Here is a 13,304-nt window from a genome sequence, read left to right on the forward strand (position 1 = left end):
TATTTTTAATAGTAGAGAATTTGCAAGAGACTTTGCTTTTACCTCTGCAGTTTCAGTCTGCTGTTATGGAAAAAGCATAAGTATGATTTTGGGATTTTTTAAAAGACAGTGTAGAATAAAGCTGATAATGTGTTGAATGTAGTTTGCTTTCTATTAGGAGTGTGGAACGATTAATACAGCCTTTAATGCAAAGTAATTCCAAGGAATATTACTCTAACATTTTTATGGTATCCTAAGATATCTCAGCTTTCATGCAGTCAAGAGAAAAGCTTTTTCACTATATATTGATGTTACCGTTGTTTGCTCCCCCCCGTCACCTCTCTCTAATTCTTCTACTGTTGCACTCCTCACTTTTCTAATGCGTGCAGATTAATGAGTGCAGTTCAGTAGAGGTGTTTGTTTTGTGTTCTTTAGCAGTAAATGGGTTTTTAGTGCAATTACTGTAATGCCCTATTCATTGTTCCTTTCTTTATCAACTCCTAGAGTTGAAAAAATTGCTCTTTCTATGCCCACACTAATCCTTTGCTTTTGGCACTTCAGTACTTTTGTGTAGAAGTGCTTTGTGGTTGCGGTGGGAGGAGGAGGGGAGCAGGGAGAGCCTTTACCCGGAGAGTTGCTCAGCTGAAAGCACAGCTGATGAAGAATATCTTTGGTGGTGCTGAAACCTTCTGTCCTGCAGCGTGGGAACGAAACGTGGCTTCAGGATGGTTTTGGTCACTGTGACTTCATGTTTTCTCTTTTGCCATCCTAGTTCTGCTTGTTACATCTCGGAGCTGAAACCCAAAGTTCACCTATACGTTTGCTGGATGCTCCTCAGCCTTCGTGTCAGCTACACCACCACGACTAACTAATATACTAAATCTGTATGCTGCTGGCCTTGTTCAACAGAGATCTCAAGAGCCACAACTGTTCTTTATGCATCAGCAGCACGTCCCCTAAAATTACTAGGTGCTTTCCCTGTCATAAACAGTTTTGGTTTAGCTCAGTTTTTATAAGCAGGTTAGATATAAGACAGCACCTGAAATGGTCTGTCTGGAAGCTGGTGCAATTGTACCCATAACATGGTTGTCAAGGAAATATGGTCTATAGGTGTGATTTTGCAAATATAATAGGCTCCCCGCAGCTCTAGATTAAATCAGTCATAGTTAACGATGCTTAGAACTGGAAAATAAAGCTCTTTATTTCTTTGTCCACAACTTTGAGAAAATATTATGGTCATTCCCTTCTGCAGGCTAACCCTATCATTAGAAAACGTTGGTCAGATGCAGGTATCTGGGAGGGGCATATCTCGTGCCAGAGATATAAGAAGAGCAACTGGCCCCTTTATCTTCTCAAGGGTCTTCTCAAGCTAACTCCTATATTCCTTCTGAGGAAAGGCAGCATGTTTGCAGCTCAGGAAGCAGCATCTTTCCTGAGCTCCGTTGACTCTGGTATCTCTTCTGCAATGTCTCTTAAGTTACCTCTACCGCAGATGTATCCCTTATGGAGAAAATTTATTGTAAATAGCTTTCTTCTAAATGGTAAGGAATGAGAGTATTTGGTTGCAATAGAGAAGCTTAGCTGTGCCTCTTCAGTTGACATTTTATTAGGAAAAAAAAAAATCAAATTAATCTGTGCATGGATGAAGAGCATCGGGATGCTGTATTAGTGTTAACCATGAGGTTGACTTGCACTGGCTAGGTCTTAGTCATAAATCTTTTGATACTTGAGTAACTGTGCTCCTTATCTTGCTTGTGCATTGTAGCAAAGGTTTTTCTAACTTAAGAGGCTGCATAACTCCTTTGCCAAAACAGTGAGCCTTGATTCTCGGTTCAAGCATGATGGGGAGGCCTGACGTTAGCTGTTGTAAATATTCCTAATGCTTCATTTAGCTTAGAGCTCTCCAAGCTGAAAATCTGTCACGCTGAGAACTGGATTTTCAAAATTAAGCAAAATTATTTCAGTTAAAAAAAAATAAAAATTTGGAAGTTAAACTTCAGGCTTTTAAATATTTTAAATGGTGACTCAGAATACAGTTGATCAGACAAAATATAAGCAGATCAGTTTCATGCTTTATTCCTCCGAATTTTGTCTTTTCCTTTAATTAAAGCCTTGTTGTTTGCTCCAATCAAACATTTTATCTGTCATAACATCTTTTGATGTCACTCTACATAAAGTGCCCTGAGAGAGAGTTATCTGCCAGCTTACATTGGAGTATGCAGTGTAGTTCAAGCCTTGTTTTGTAATCACAGAGGTGGAATGCACTTTATAGTTATTTTGGTTGTTTGCTTCATGATCTGTCAATGCTGCTGCAAGCCAGAAATGTAATTTTTTTTTTTTTTTTTAGATTTATTTTTCACACATATATTTTTAAAGATAAATCTTCCCTCCGTGGCTATTGCTCCTCACTCGGTTCAGGTCAGTGGGAGCTGTCGTGGGCAGTAATTACCGCTTGATGGCTGTTTGTCATCTTCTCTTGAAGGAATTGGTCATTACAGTGAAGCTCTTGTTACATGACCTTCCTTGTTATGACAGACACCAGTTAGCACTCTTGGATATAAATTTTCATGTCTTTATTCATAGCTGCCTTTGATCCTTAGTGTTATTCCATTTAAATGTTTGAGAAATGCTTAGCTGAAGTGTGAATTGAGTACAGGACTGTTTTTAATCTGTCATAATGTGAATTTTTACTGACTGGGATATCTGGTACAAGGCAGCAAGATTGCTCATTGGGGTCCTGAAGGTGGAAGACTCAAGTTGGGTTCATTTTTCAATGTGTTGAGTGCCCATGGGTCCTCCCGACTCTAGTGACAGTTGTGAGCGTTAAAGAGATTTAAGTAAATACCCAGAGGGTGGAATTCAGTGTTGAACTCGAACCACACAAGTTTAGAGGAGTTAGGATTGACTGCGTAACTTTGTCTTTCCTGGTATATGCAAAAACTGAACCAAAACCGCTTCTGATGAGTGTTATCGAGCGGACTGTCCCACGTGCCATGTATTCACCATTCTTAACGTCCCTCTGCTCGGAGCAGTTTGCAATGTTAAGTTTTGTTAATGTGTTTTTCACAGAAAGCTCTTCTGCAGAATAGCAATTATGGCTTTGAAAAATTCTGCGCCAGATACCTAGGAGGGAGGGTTTATCACTCTTTAATAATGAAAAAGTTAACAAAAACATTAAAACAGGAATAGCTAGCTTGGCTTGTTTTGATGTCAATAAAATTATATTACTTTCTAAAGCCTTCATTTAAATACTGTTGATATTAGTCTCTGTGATGCACTTGACTTTTATTCTTTTTACCCTGAAGTGTCCTCTCTTTTGTTTATAATCTTACACTGTATACCATGTTTTCTCTTCCAAATTGCTTTTTTGTATTTTTTTTTTTTCATTTTTGCACTCAGATATATTTATTTACTACTTAACTCTAAAGTCTGTAGTCTATCAAGCAAGAGGAATACAGCAGAGAAAAGGATCAAGGCAACCCGTCGTGTATGCGTTGTTGTTAGCATTGCAAGTTGGAATTAGATAAATTCTGGGGAGAATAAATAGTAAGTCCTGGAGGTTGAAAATGAAGTCATGGCCGTGGTTGGAGGTAGTGCTGGGCATCGTGCCCTGTCCTCGTGGTGGGATTAGACCTTCTCACATGCCCGCTTGGATGTTTCCTGCTTGTGCACTTGGGGCTAAACCGATTATCAGATTTGAGGTCAAGAAAGTATTTTTCTCCAGTTACCACTTCTTACGGATGTAATTGATGTTGTTGATCTTCTGTGTAATACGGGCACTAGTCTGCTTCTTAGGAGCATTTGGGAATAGGAGAAAATTGGGCAGGTAAGTGAGGGTGCTTCCTGGGTCCGATGTCTCATTGCCTTCATAGCTGCGGCTTTTGGTCTTTTGCTGTAGGTGTTAAGTTTGAGGGTTTTTTGGAAGTGCTTTGTGACCTGTAACGAGCACGGCATGTGTCGTTCATGTCCTGTGAACTCTTTTGGTCTGAACACCTGTGAAGATTTCCTGTGAGGAGTTACACATAACTTACCCAGGTCTTTCTGTTCCAGTAATAGTATCCGAGAGTCCCGCTGGAGCACTTCTGACCAGTGCTGCACACCCACCCAGTCCCTCAAAACTAACGTAGAAAGAAAAGCAGGGGGTTATCTGAGGGGTGGAAGAAAGATTTGAGGCAACTATCACATTCCAAAAATGCTTTCACTCCCCAAAGAGTTATGACAAATAGTAAGAAATTCTGATTCTCGGATATTATGAAAAAGCTATCCTTTGATGCTGCATTCTGGAAGCTGTCACTGTGAAGAAAGAGGAGGTCTATGCTCAAAGCAGCTCAGCCCTTTAGGTACTGGAAGTGTGAAGATGAGAAGTACGTAGCGCCTCACGGTGAAGGAGGAAGACTACTTTTGCCATTTCATTAGTTGTTAAGAATAGTGTGTAAAATGCCTTTAAACTTGGTAACTTCATAGGAGGGATTAACTGCAGCTGCAGAACTGTGCAGAAACTTCTGTGGGTCCACCTTGACTATAGTTCATGAACTTCAGTCCTGAGACATACTGGAGTTGCTGCCTTTGGTCACGAGGACCCTGCTTGGTATTGGAAGATTTTTTTTTTTTTTCTTACAGAGAGTTTGCTCCATATGAAATGTAATAAATCTAGCTAAATGTCATAACTGTTTCATTTTTCATATTATTAATATTTTTTTTTCTACTAAACCTAGTTTGCTGCGTTATTTGTCGGATAAATTTCTGGGCGTTGCTAATCTCAGTGCTCACAGTTTCCAGATTTTCTTTTGGGAAGGGTAGGGAGGAGTGGTCTTTGAATCACTTTTTTTTTTTTTTTTTTTTAAGTTGTAGTTTATTATCTTCTGAAGATGGCAGTTCTCAAAAATTCTGCTTCCTTACCAGCCAGTTCTTTAAAAACCAACCTGTTTATTGGTTGTGATGTCATTTCACTGGTGGGTGGGGTAATGCGTCTTTTCCATTTGAATTATCTCTTGTAGTATATACCTGGCTACTGTTTTTTTCAAAGCAAACCAATTTTTCATCTCTCCAAAGTTACTCCCTGGCCAGGAGTGAAGTCTGGCCAAGCGTGGGCAGCCTGCGGGTCGGTGGCCGTGAAGCAGGAGCCGCTTCCAGCGTCTGCTTCTAGTATTATTCATTTTTTGCAGTTGTCTTCATCCCTTTCTGCCCTGCTTCGGTTCAGGTCTGCAGTATTGACACCAGCTGTGTGTAACGTGAAGGTCCTTCATGGATCTCTTGAACGTTGTGCCTCTTGCTGCTTCTACTGAATGGTAGGACTCTTTTTTCTGAATTCAGCACTGGAAAAGGAAATGGTTTTTGCTTTATTGTCACTCCTCACCCTGCTTGTGACTGGAGCCACTCAGAAATATTTGTAAAAACAAATGCATTTGGTGAATTTGCAGGTTGTGGTGGTGCAGGTTGTGTTGGGGCTTGCTAAAGAGTAAAATATAACTTGATAATACTATAAAATGGTGGATACGACTGGTCTCTCCCACGAATACCGTGGGTTGATGCAGTTACCGCTGGCACTCAGGAATTCTGAAATCATGTTGTTTTTAAAGATAACATGGATGCAGTAAATTAATGAAGTGACTGAGAAATCATTCTTTAATATTAGTGGTGGTAATTTGGGCTTTCTAAAGACACTTTGTAGGTTTTCTGTGTGTTAAGCTGACAGTGGGAGACAGTGCAGTTCATTACAGAACTGCATAAAATTGACACAAAGTGCTGGAAGACAGGCAAGTACAACAAAAAAATTAATTGAATGTATTGTTATGAAGAAGCAAAGCATTATGAACGGAGTGAGGGACTATCTTTAGAAAATGGACTTTTGGCTTTTTGAGTTTTTTTTACAAGGGGAAATATTAATGGATTAAAGGACTTGGCCAAATTCTTACAGATTTTTTTTTTTTTTTTTTTTTTTTTTTACAAAATGCTTGACAAAAAGCTTGAGAATGGCAACAATGAGTAATGAAAACAATTATGTGGAGAAACAAAAATCCTGGAAGTTATGTTGTCTTGCATGTGCTAATAGCAGTGTTTCCTCTGTCTAGCTCTCTACAACTATGACGCGAGGGGACCAGACGAACTTTCCTTACAAATAGGCGACACTGTGCACATATTGGAAACATATGAAGGTAAGTTGCCAAAAGTTGCATTTAAAAATGTTGTTTTTACAATTGCATTACTTTTCTGTTTGTGACGTTACCTTCTTGTGTTATCAGGTGATGAATTACTTTCTTGCTAAAGGACAAAAGACATTATTTCTAATGAACACAGAATTAACTAATGCTAGATGTGAATGAGGATGCATGCGGTTGATAACCTGGTGAATAACCATTTCCTTTTCTATGGAAGATGGATGTTGCAAAGCTTTATTAGTATGGATTAATTGTAGCATCTACCCTACGTTAGAGAAATGATAGATGCTTTTTGGATACCCTTGGGTAGTGCAAAAGAGCCTGCTGCTAAGAGAAGTTTAATCTGAATTTGAAAGTCACCTGGGTCCTAAATTATTTAGGTTTCTCTTATAAGATGGATACATGTGTTACATTACAGTGCCATGGACTGATTTCAGGCTTTTCAGATGCTTTGCTTGTTTTGATATGAACCTGTAGAAACATTGCATGTACCAAAATCTTTCTTCTTGATTCATGTAAAAGGGAATTTGAATGCTGAATTTGATAATCAGTAGAATGTGAAAGTTGTTGTAACACTTTTCAGCTCTTGCTTGATCCAGTGCTGAGCCAGGCAAAACACAGCTCTTTAATTATATCCTTGACTTGAAATTTTATGGCATGCTGCAGTTTGGAAAGGTCTAAGTAACATACAACTAAACTATGTTTTGTTTGAAGTATTGTAACACTTTTTGTCATGTGGACATGTGACTTAATTTAATACATTGATTTGCTTGTTTCTCTAGACATTGATCGTTTGGTACATCTGTGTGATAAATTTGTTTTAGATATTGGCTTAATAGGATTTTTTTATTGTTTACTGAAACAAACAATGCTATTTCAACAAAAGTAACAACCTCTAGTCATCACTGTGCAAATGCATTTTCTCCTTGCTCCTACGCTGGCGTTTTCTTACAGAATTCAGCTTGCCACTGCAATGCCAAGTTTGACTCTAAGCAAAGTAATCTTTCCATTATCTGACATTATGTGCTTTAATGAAAATCTAATAAAGCAAAAATTTTAAATGCAAATTGCATGGTTTAATATTGTGCAGCTTTGTACTTTTATATATAAATAGATTTATTTAATGAATGTGGGAGAAGCTCTGAATCCTGAATAGGGTATGTGAAACCATATTAAACGATGACTGCTGCCAACTAAGTGGGACAGTGGAAATGACTCACTTTTCCCCTAGATTTGAGTAATAGAAAGACCTTCGCGCTCTCATGGTTGTTGGGCTTCAAGCACATGGGATGAATTCATGTTAAAAGAAATGCAAATAAGTTAATGTTCTTCCAAACGTCTTATACAATGATTACTCATTACGTACCTGCTGTGATGGGAAATTAGATGCCATAATTCTTATCTCTCTCGTTCACAGAGCTGCCATTATTAGGTAATTTGAGCTTTTTGATCTCCAAGTTTCTCTATACAAAGTTTGTGTAGATTGTGCCCCAGGAGGTTTCGTACCATATGCACGAACGTCCAGGTGTGCGCCTGGGAACTTCCCTGTCATCCCCTGTCTGTGTCAGGGTTGTGGGGCCAATCTGAAGAAAAGCACCCTAATAATATGAGCGTGGGACAGAAAAGTCGTTTGAAGAGTCAGTAATGTCTTTTTGATGAGGATCTGTGATTCTGCTTCTCAAAGGTCTGCCCCCTTTCCCTGTATTTAAGATTGGGGGGAAAAACGGGCTTCTTTCATTGGTATCTGCTGTATTATGCATTCTGCTCGTGGCATTCTACCGTAGAATTGTGACTATTTTGAAATAGTTTTCTGCAATAATTCTCAAGGTAGGAGTAGTTTTGAAGACTTACATGTGTCCATGAGCTTTGAAGTGGTAGATTGTAGTTTATTTTTTCGCTCTGAATCTGCTTTGTTGTCAAGAAAAGCTTATGGTAAAACCATGCTCAGTTGGTCTTCTCTCTGCAGATGAAAGATGCTGAGAAGATGGAGAGCTTGGTCTCATATGCACAGTGTAGAAGACCTGTTTTAAGGGCAGGCGGGTTTCTATGGGATATCATGTTGCTACCATGTACTGGAATGGATTGCTAAGGTGGACTTTGCTTATGTGTTTAAAATATTATTTATTTTTTTACCTATAAGTAGAACTTATTTTGGAATTTTTTTTATTACTAAAACATTTTAATCTTTCAATCAAAGAAAACTTCTTTTTTTCTTCTGAGATGCAAGAAAAAGTTTGTAGAAATAATTCAATATGCAGATCCTGTAAAGTTGCAGGCTTGTTGAAAACAGCCTGTATTTTTATAGGAGTTAAGAGGTTGGAAATGAATATGCACATTTCACTATTAAATCTTGAAATTTCTGTTCTTCCAGGAACCAGTAAAGCAAAGATGAAGCTACTTTCTAGAGTAATTGATGTTGAAAGTCAAATTAGTATTTTTCTTTCAGGTAGAATTGCAGACAATTTTATTTTTCAGTTAGAAAACTTCCTCTCACTCCTTCTAAGGTGAGCCTTACAGAAAAAGCCAAACAGTAAAGCCATATGACTTTATAAATATCCTTCATCTTGCAGGAGAGAAGGATAGCATTTCATAGCGGATATCCCAAAGCAAGTATTTGCCACGTTCTGAATTAGTACTTGCCAGATTTTTATTGTCTTAATTCTGTTTCTTTACATTATTTGGTGGAATGGGCGAACAATACATATGATCAAGAAATGTGGCTTATTAAGGTGAATAGCTATTAAATGTAAGAGTAAATAAGCTTCAAAACCAAGCTTTCATGTTTGAACAGTCTTAATTTCTAGCGCTGCTGTGGGGAGGGAGTTAGGGTTCCCAAGTAAGTATTTTCAGATAAGCTATTCCTGATACTGCATGAAAATTAAGTTGCTGGTTGCAGGTTTGTTGTTGTTGTTGTTGCTTTCTTTCTGTTTGTTTTTGTTGTTGTTGTTTTTGTTTTGCCCTTTTTTTTTTAAAAATGTAGCAAATACCTTATTTGGGTAACTGTGTAGTAAATAGATGCATCATTCAAGAGAAACAACCGCAAATTTTTGAGTGTCTTTTGCAGCTTTAACAGAGACAAAAGTATTTCGTTGGTCCCTTTTCTTAGTTGGCCATTTAAGTGGATGCATATTCCAGCCCTTATATCCCATAATATTTGTTGAGGGTGCGGCTAGAAACCCTGTTTCATCAATGAGCCACTTAAAAGCCCTGGTCACTGTAGAAAAATGTTTTTGGCATCAGTCTGTCTTCCTCTCTCTGGCATTGTGTCTGAAAATGAGTTGGCCCTGAATGAAGGGAGGAGGATCTGGAGCTCTGTGCTGTGTGCCCCGGGAAGTGTTTGACATCAGGTATTTGCCCTCTCTGCCCTCAGGCTTTGGCTTTTTCATTTATTTATTTTTTTTTCCATGGTCCTCAAAACTGCTCAGGTTACAAAATCAAGAACTAAAATTAGGCAGTATGACAACATAGGATGATAGATGCATTAGGATATGTTCTTAATGACATTAACAAGCACATGTGTTCACACATCCCTCTATCCTTGCTTTTTTAGTACGGACTAGTTATCACTCACCCAAAGCAGCAGCTGTACTACACTTGTTTTTCTCTTGTCCAGTGTCTGACAACATACCATATTTATTGTGCGTTGATGAAAAAAATAACGGTTTTGTGACCTTGATTTCTTTAATTCATGTTTGTGAGGGAGTTGGTTGTTTTTGTAGTGCCTGTCTGTACGTGGAGGAGAGCTGCTAGGAACTAAGAAACTGAATAGTCCTTATGTTTTGGGTAGTTGATTAGAGATGACTTCATGTATTTAAATGACATTGCCCTTATACAGGTGTGTTCATGGCAAGACTCGGTGCCTCCAGCTGAATCAGTGAGTTAGCTCTCTGAAAATTGGGCTCCCCGCTGCATAGCTACAGGCTAGATCCCAGCAAGAACTTCATTTAGGTGGTGGCTGCCACCAAAGAGCCTGGTTGGACTTGCCTGGCCCCATTAGGACCTCTGCAAGGAGCAAGAGCGCAGCCCGTTCTCCAAGGCAGATTTTGGCTGCTTTTTTTATCCACAATCTCTTGCAGCTCTTGCCGCAAAGCTTCAGATAGCAGAGGTTCAGCGGTGAGGAGCTTGCTTTGCTGCGTGGCTTTTTAATCTGCAGGTGCAGTGCAACGTCCTGAGTCGCCACGGAAGATGGGATGGGAGAAGCGAGGTGGCAGAGAGAATACTGTTGTATGTTCTTTAGTTTGTACAGTGCATTTGATCAGAGTTATGGTGGTTATCAGTTTAGACTGCAGAACTTCAAAATGTTGGTTTATTCATATAAAACTGAGGGAATTTGGTTCTTTAACAGGATTGAAATCTGTGCATGTCTGTGCACAGATTTCAGCCAGTGGAGTAAGCACTAGCAGAAATGCTTTGCTGCCTTTGCACCTGAGCCAGAAACTCTGCATGGTCGTTTCAGCAACAGTTTTTGTTGGTATTCCTCTGAAAGCAATGGAAATAAGAGATGTGAGGCCATTGCAGCCTCTGTAGGGAAGTGAACTGTGGTGGTTGTAGACACCAGATTAAAGAAGAGAGCACTAACCATCGCCAAGTGATCCCGGAGGATAGGCTTCTGATGCAGTGGGAAGATGATGAACCATTTTACCTTTTGCTACTGGAGAGCAGACTGAAAAATCCTGTGTGCTTGAGACTTTAATTTGTATTTCTAGTCCCAGAGTGTAGATAATGAATTGACCAGCATGCGTTGTCTTCCTTGAACTTTCTTCCTGCCCTAGTTGTCACTAGGAGTGGGACCGTAGGGTTTTTTTTTTGTCTCCTTTGTTATCCCCCCCCCTCCTCATCCATGTTGATCTCTGGAGAGGGATGCTTTGCTGTACAAAACCGCTGCTTGCGGGGCTGGAGAGGGTGGCATTGCACCCAGGCTCGGGCTTCCAAAAACTGCGGAGGACAGCTCTGATCACCTGGGGGTGTTCCCTGGGTTGCTGAGCAGGGAGGAATGAGCGAGCCGTGGCACAGACAAGCTGAAATATAAAATAGCCCCAGTGCAAGCATACAAACAAGCTAGCGCTGAATTGGGGGCAATATGGGCAGAAGATCTCATCTGCTTTCTTTGGCAAAGTATCTTCCATGAGGCAAAATGACTGTAGTTTGTAGGGTTTTGTTTTTGCTTTGCTCATCCAGTCGCACTGAAGTGGGATGTCTGGAGAAACACTAAAAGCTGTAATGGTGATTGCTTGCAGATGTGTCGTGAACTGGGGGCACAATAAATGAGACAGTTTTCCAGGCATGGCCACCTGCCTAGGAGTATGGCACAGGCTGAAAAATCAGGAGGCATCAGGGCTGCTGCGGGGTGGGTGTTTGCTGCCTAGTGCTGAATTAGGGCTGTAGGGCTCCTTGCTTTTAGATTTCAATGTGTGAATCCTAAATCCCAAAGTATTCTTGTTTTCTGCTGAGATGACAAACGGTTGATCTGCATTTGGAAACTTGCATTTGTGGCACTTGAATGGGTTTTAAAGTCAAATTAGTAGAACAGTACGCTTTTGTGAAGTTAATGCTCTTAAGTTGGGTTTGTTTATGTTGGTAAATTAGTACTTAAAATTAAATGAATGACTATTAAACACATCATGTAAAATGCCATCTCTGTCATGTAGTCTTCTCCATCAGTTTGATCATCATCGCTCTGATTTTTATAGCTTCCAGGAGGACTTGTTTTAGCCAGGATATTAATCCTGTAGAGAATTTAAATTCAGGCGGGGTATGCCTGTCTGTGTTGGCGGGGCTGAAGCATGATCAGAAACCATGTTGAGGTGCTGTTGAGCTGAGAAGGAACAGCCAGGAGGTGACATTAATGAACTTTTCAATGCTCTTTTCCTTTTTCCCTTCTAGGTTGGTACAGAGGTTACACACTACGAAAAAAATCCAAGAAGGTAAGTGTTGCTAGAGCAGAGTGCTGATTTTTTTCTTGGCCGAAGATGTGTTATGGCATTGGGTGCATTGTTATAATGGAGATCTCGGGCACGTGTTACAGTACTGCATGGGAGCGATTCACCATGTGTCCATTGATCTCTAATAACTGCTGGTGTGTAGTGTCAACCTCTGGTAAATGTGGATTTTTCAAGCTAACTGAAACTTATTTTAGCAAGGCCTAAAAGCTGAGTTGCATATATATATATATATATTCCCCCCCCCAATTTACGGGTATATATATGTACAGTCACTATAGAGGGCTTAATGTGCATCAGCTTGTTTTCTGCAGTAACTGGTGTACCAGAGCCTTTGCCTCGATAAAAAGTTCAGAACTTTATGTTCTAGTTGATCTGTTTAGAGGCTGACACTTTGCTTCACTGTCTGTTAAATAATGTATTACTCGTAAAACGGAATTGCATCTTGGAAAGTGATATGGAGATCTACATTGTGATTTTCAGTCGTTCTCTGCGAGAGGGGGAGTAATCTTCTGCAGTGTAATTTTGCCTAGTTGTTAGGCTTTCAGTGTGCATAAAGGGCTGCTGTTTATAGCAGCCCTTCTGAAATAAAAAGAAAGGAAACAGCACAAATACTGGTTGTAACATTGTGTTTTATTTTTTGAGCGTTTTACTTTATAGTAGTAATTAACCAGAATTAAACGACTTCTGGCTTTGCTTCTTTTTTCACTTAAAGTAAAACACTTAAAATGTAATGTTTGCCGACAGAGGTACATTTTGAGTTGCGTCTGCATGTCTAAAAGTACAGAGCTGAGTTGTGTGGTTCATCCCACCCATTTCCTAACCAGGCCTGTTCTGTGGTTTTTCTATTCTGATTTTTTCTTTTTTTGGAAACACACTAAATTTCTTGCGAACCATATTCCATGAACATGCCTTGTTGCAGCCTAAGAAGCAATTATGCATTCTTCTGGGCTTAAATTAATTCCACGTGTTGCTGCATTTGTCTGAGTGCCCCTAATGTAGTGGGTGTGGTGTGTTTTTTCTTTTTTTTTTTCTTTTTTTTTTTTTACTGGGATGAAAAGACACCTCTCCTGCTGCGCTCCCCCCCAGTTTCTGTAGCTTTCTACGAATCTCTCTTTTTGCGCTCCCAGATGATAATAAAACTGTACTGCTACTACCTCAAAGGGTGAGGTGGAGAAACTTACTTTCTCAGCTTGACTTGAAGTATTTTTTAATATGAGCTTACACT

The 13,304-nt window shown here is 39.6% G+C and overlaps 1 protein-coding gene across 3 annotated transcripts in view; it reads left to right on the plus strand.

Moving 5' to 3' along the window:
- The window catches only part of DOCK1 (dedicator of cytokinesis 1), a 315,989-nt gene that overhangs the window by 18,799 nt on the left and 283,886 nt on the right, over nucleotides 1–13,304 (plus strand). For all 3 annotated transcript variants that reach the window (XM_049809511.1, XM_049809513.1, XM_049809514.1), the window contains exons 2-3: nucleotides 6,051–6,134; nucleotides 12,021–12,061. In XM_049809511.1, the coding sequence (XP_049665468.1) occupies nucleotides 6,051–6,134; nucleotides 12,021–12,061 (125 nt within the window). The remainder of the gene's footprint in view (nucleotides 1–6,050; nucleotides 6,135–12,020; nucleotides 12,062–13,304) is intronic.

Source organism: Accipiter gentilis, chromosome 9, assembly GCF_929443795.1.
Source record: "Accipiter gentilis chromosome 9, bAccGen1.1, whole genome shotgun sequence".
Taxonomy (NCBI): Eukaryota; Metazoa; Chordata; class Aves; order Accipitriformes; family Accipitridae; genus Astur; species Astur gentilis.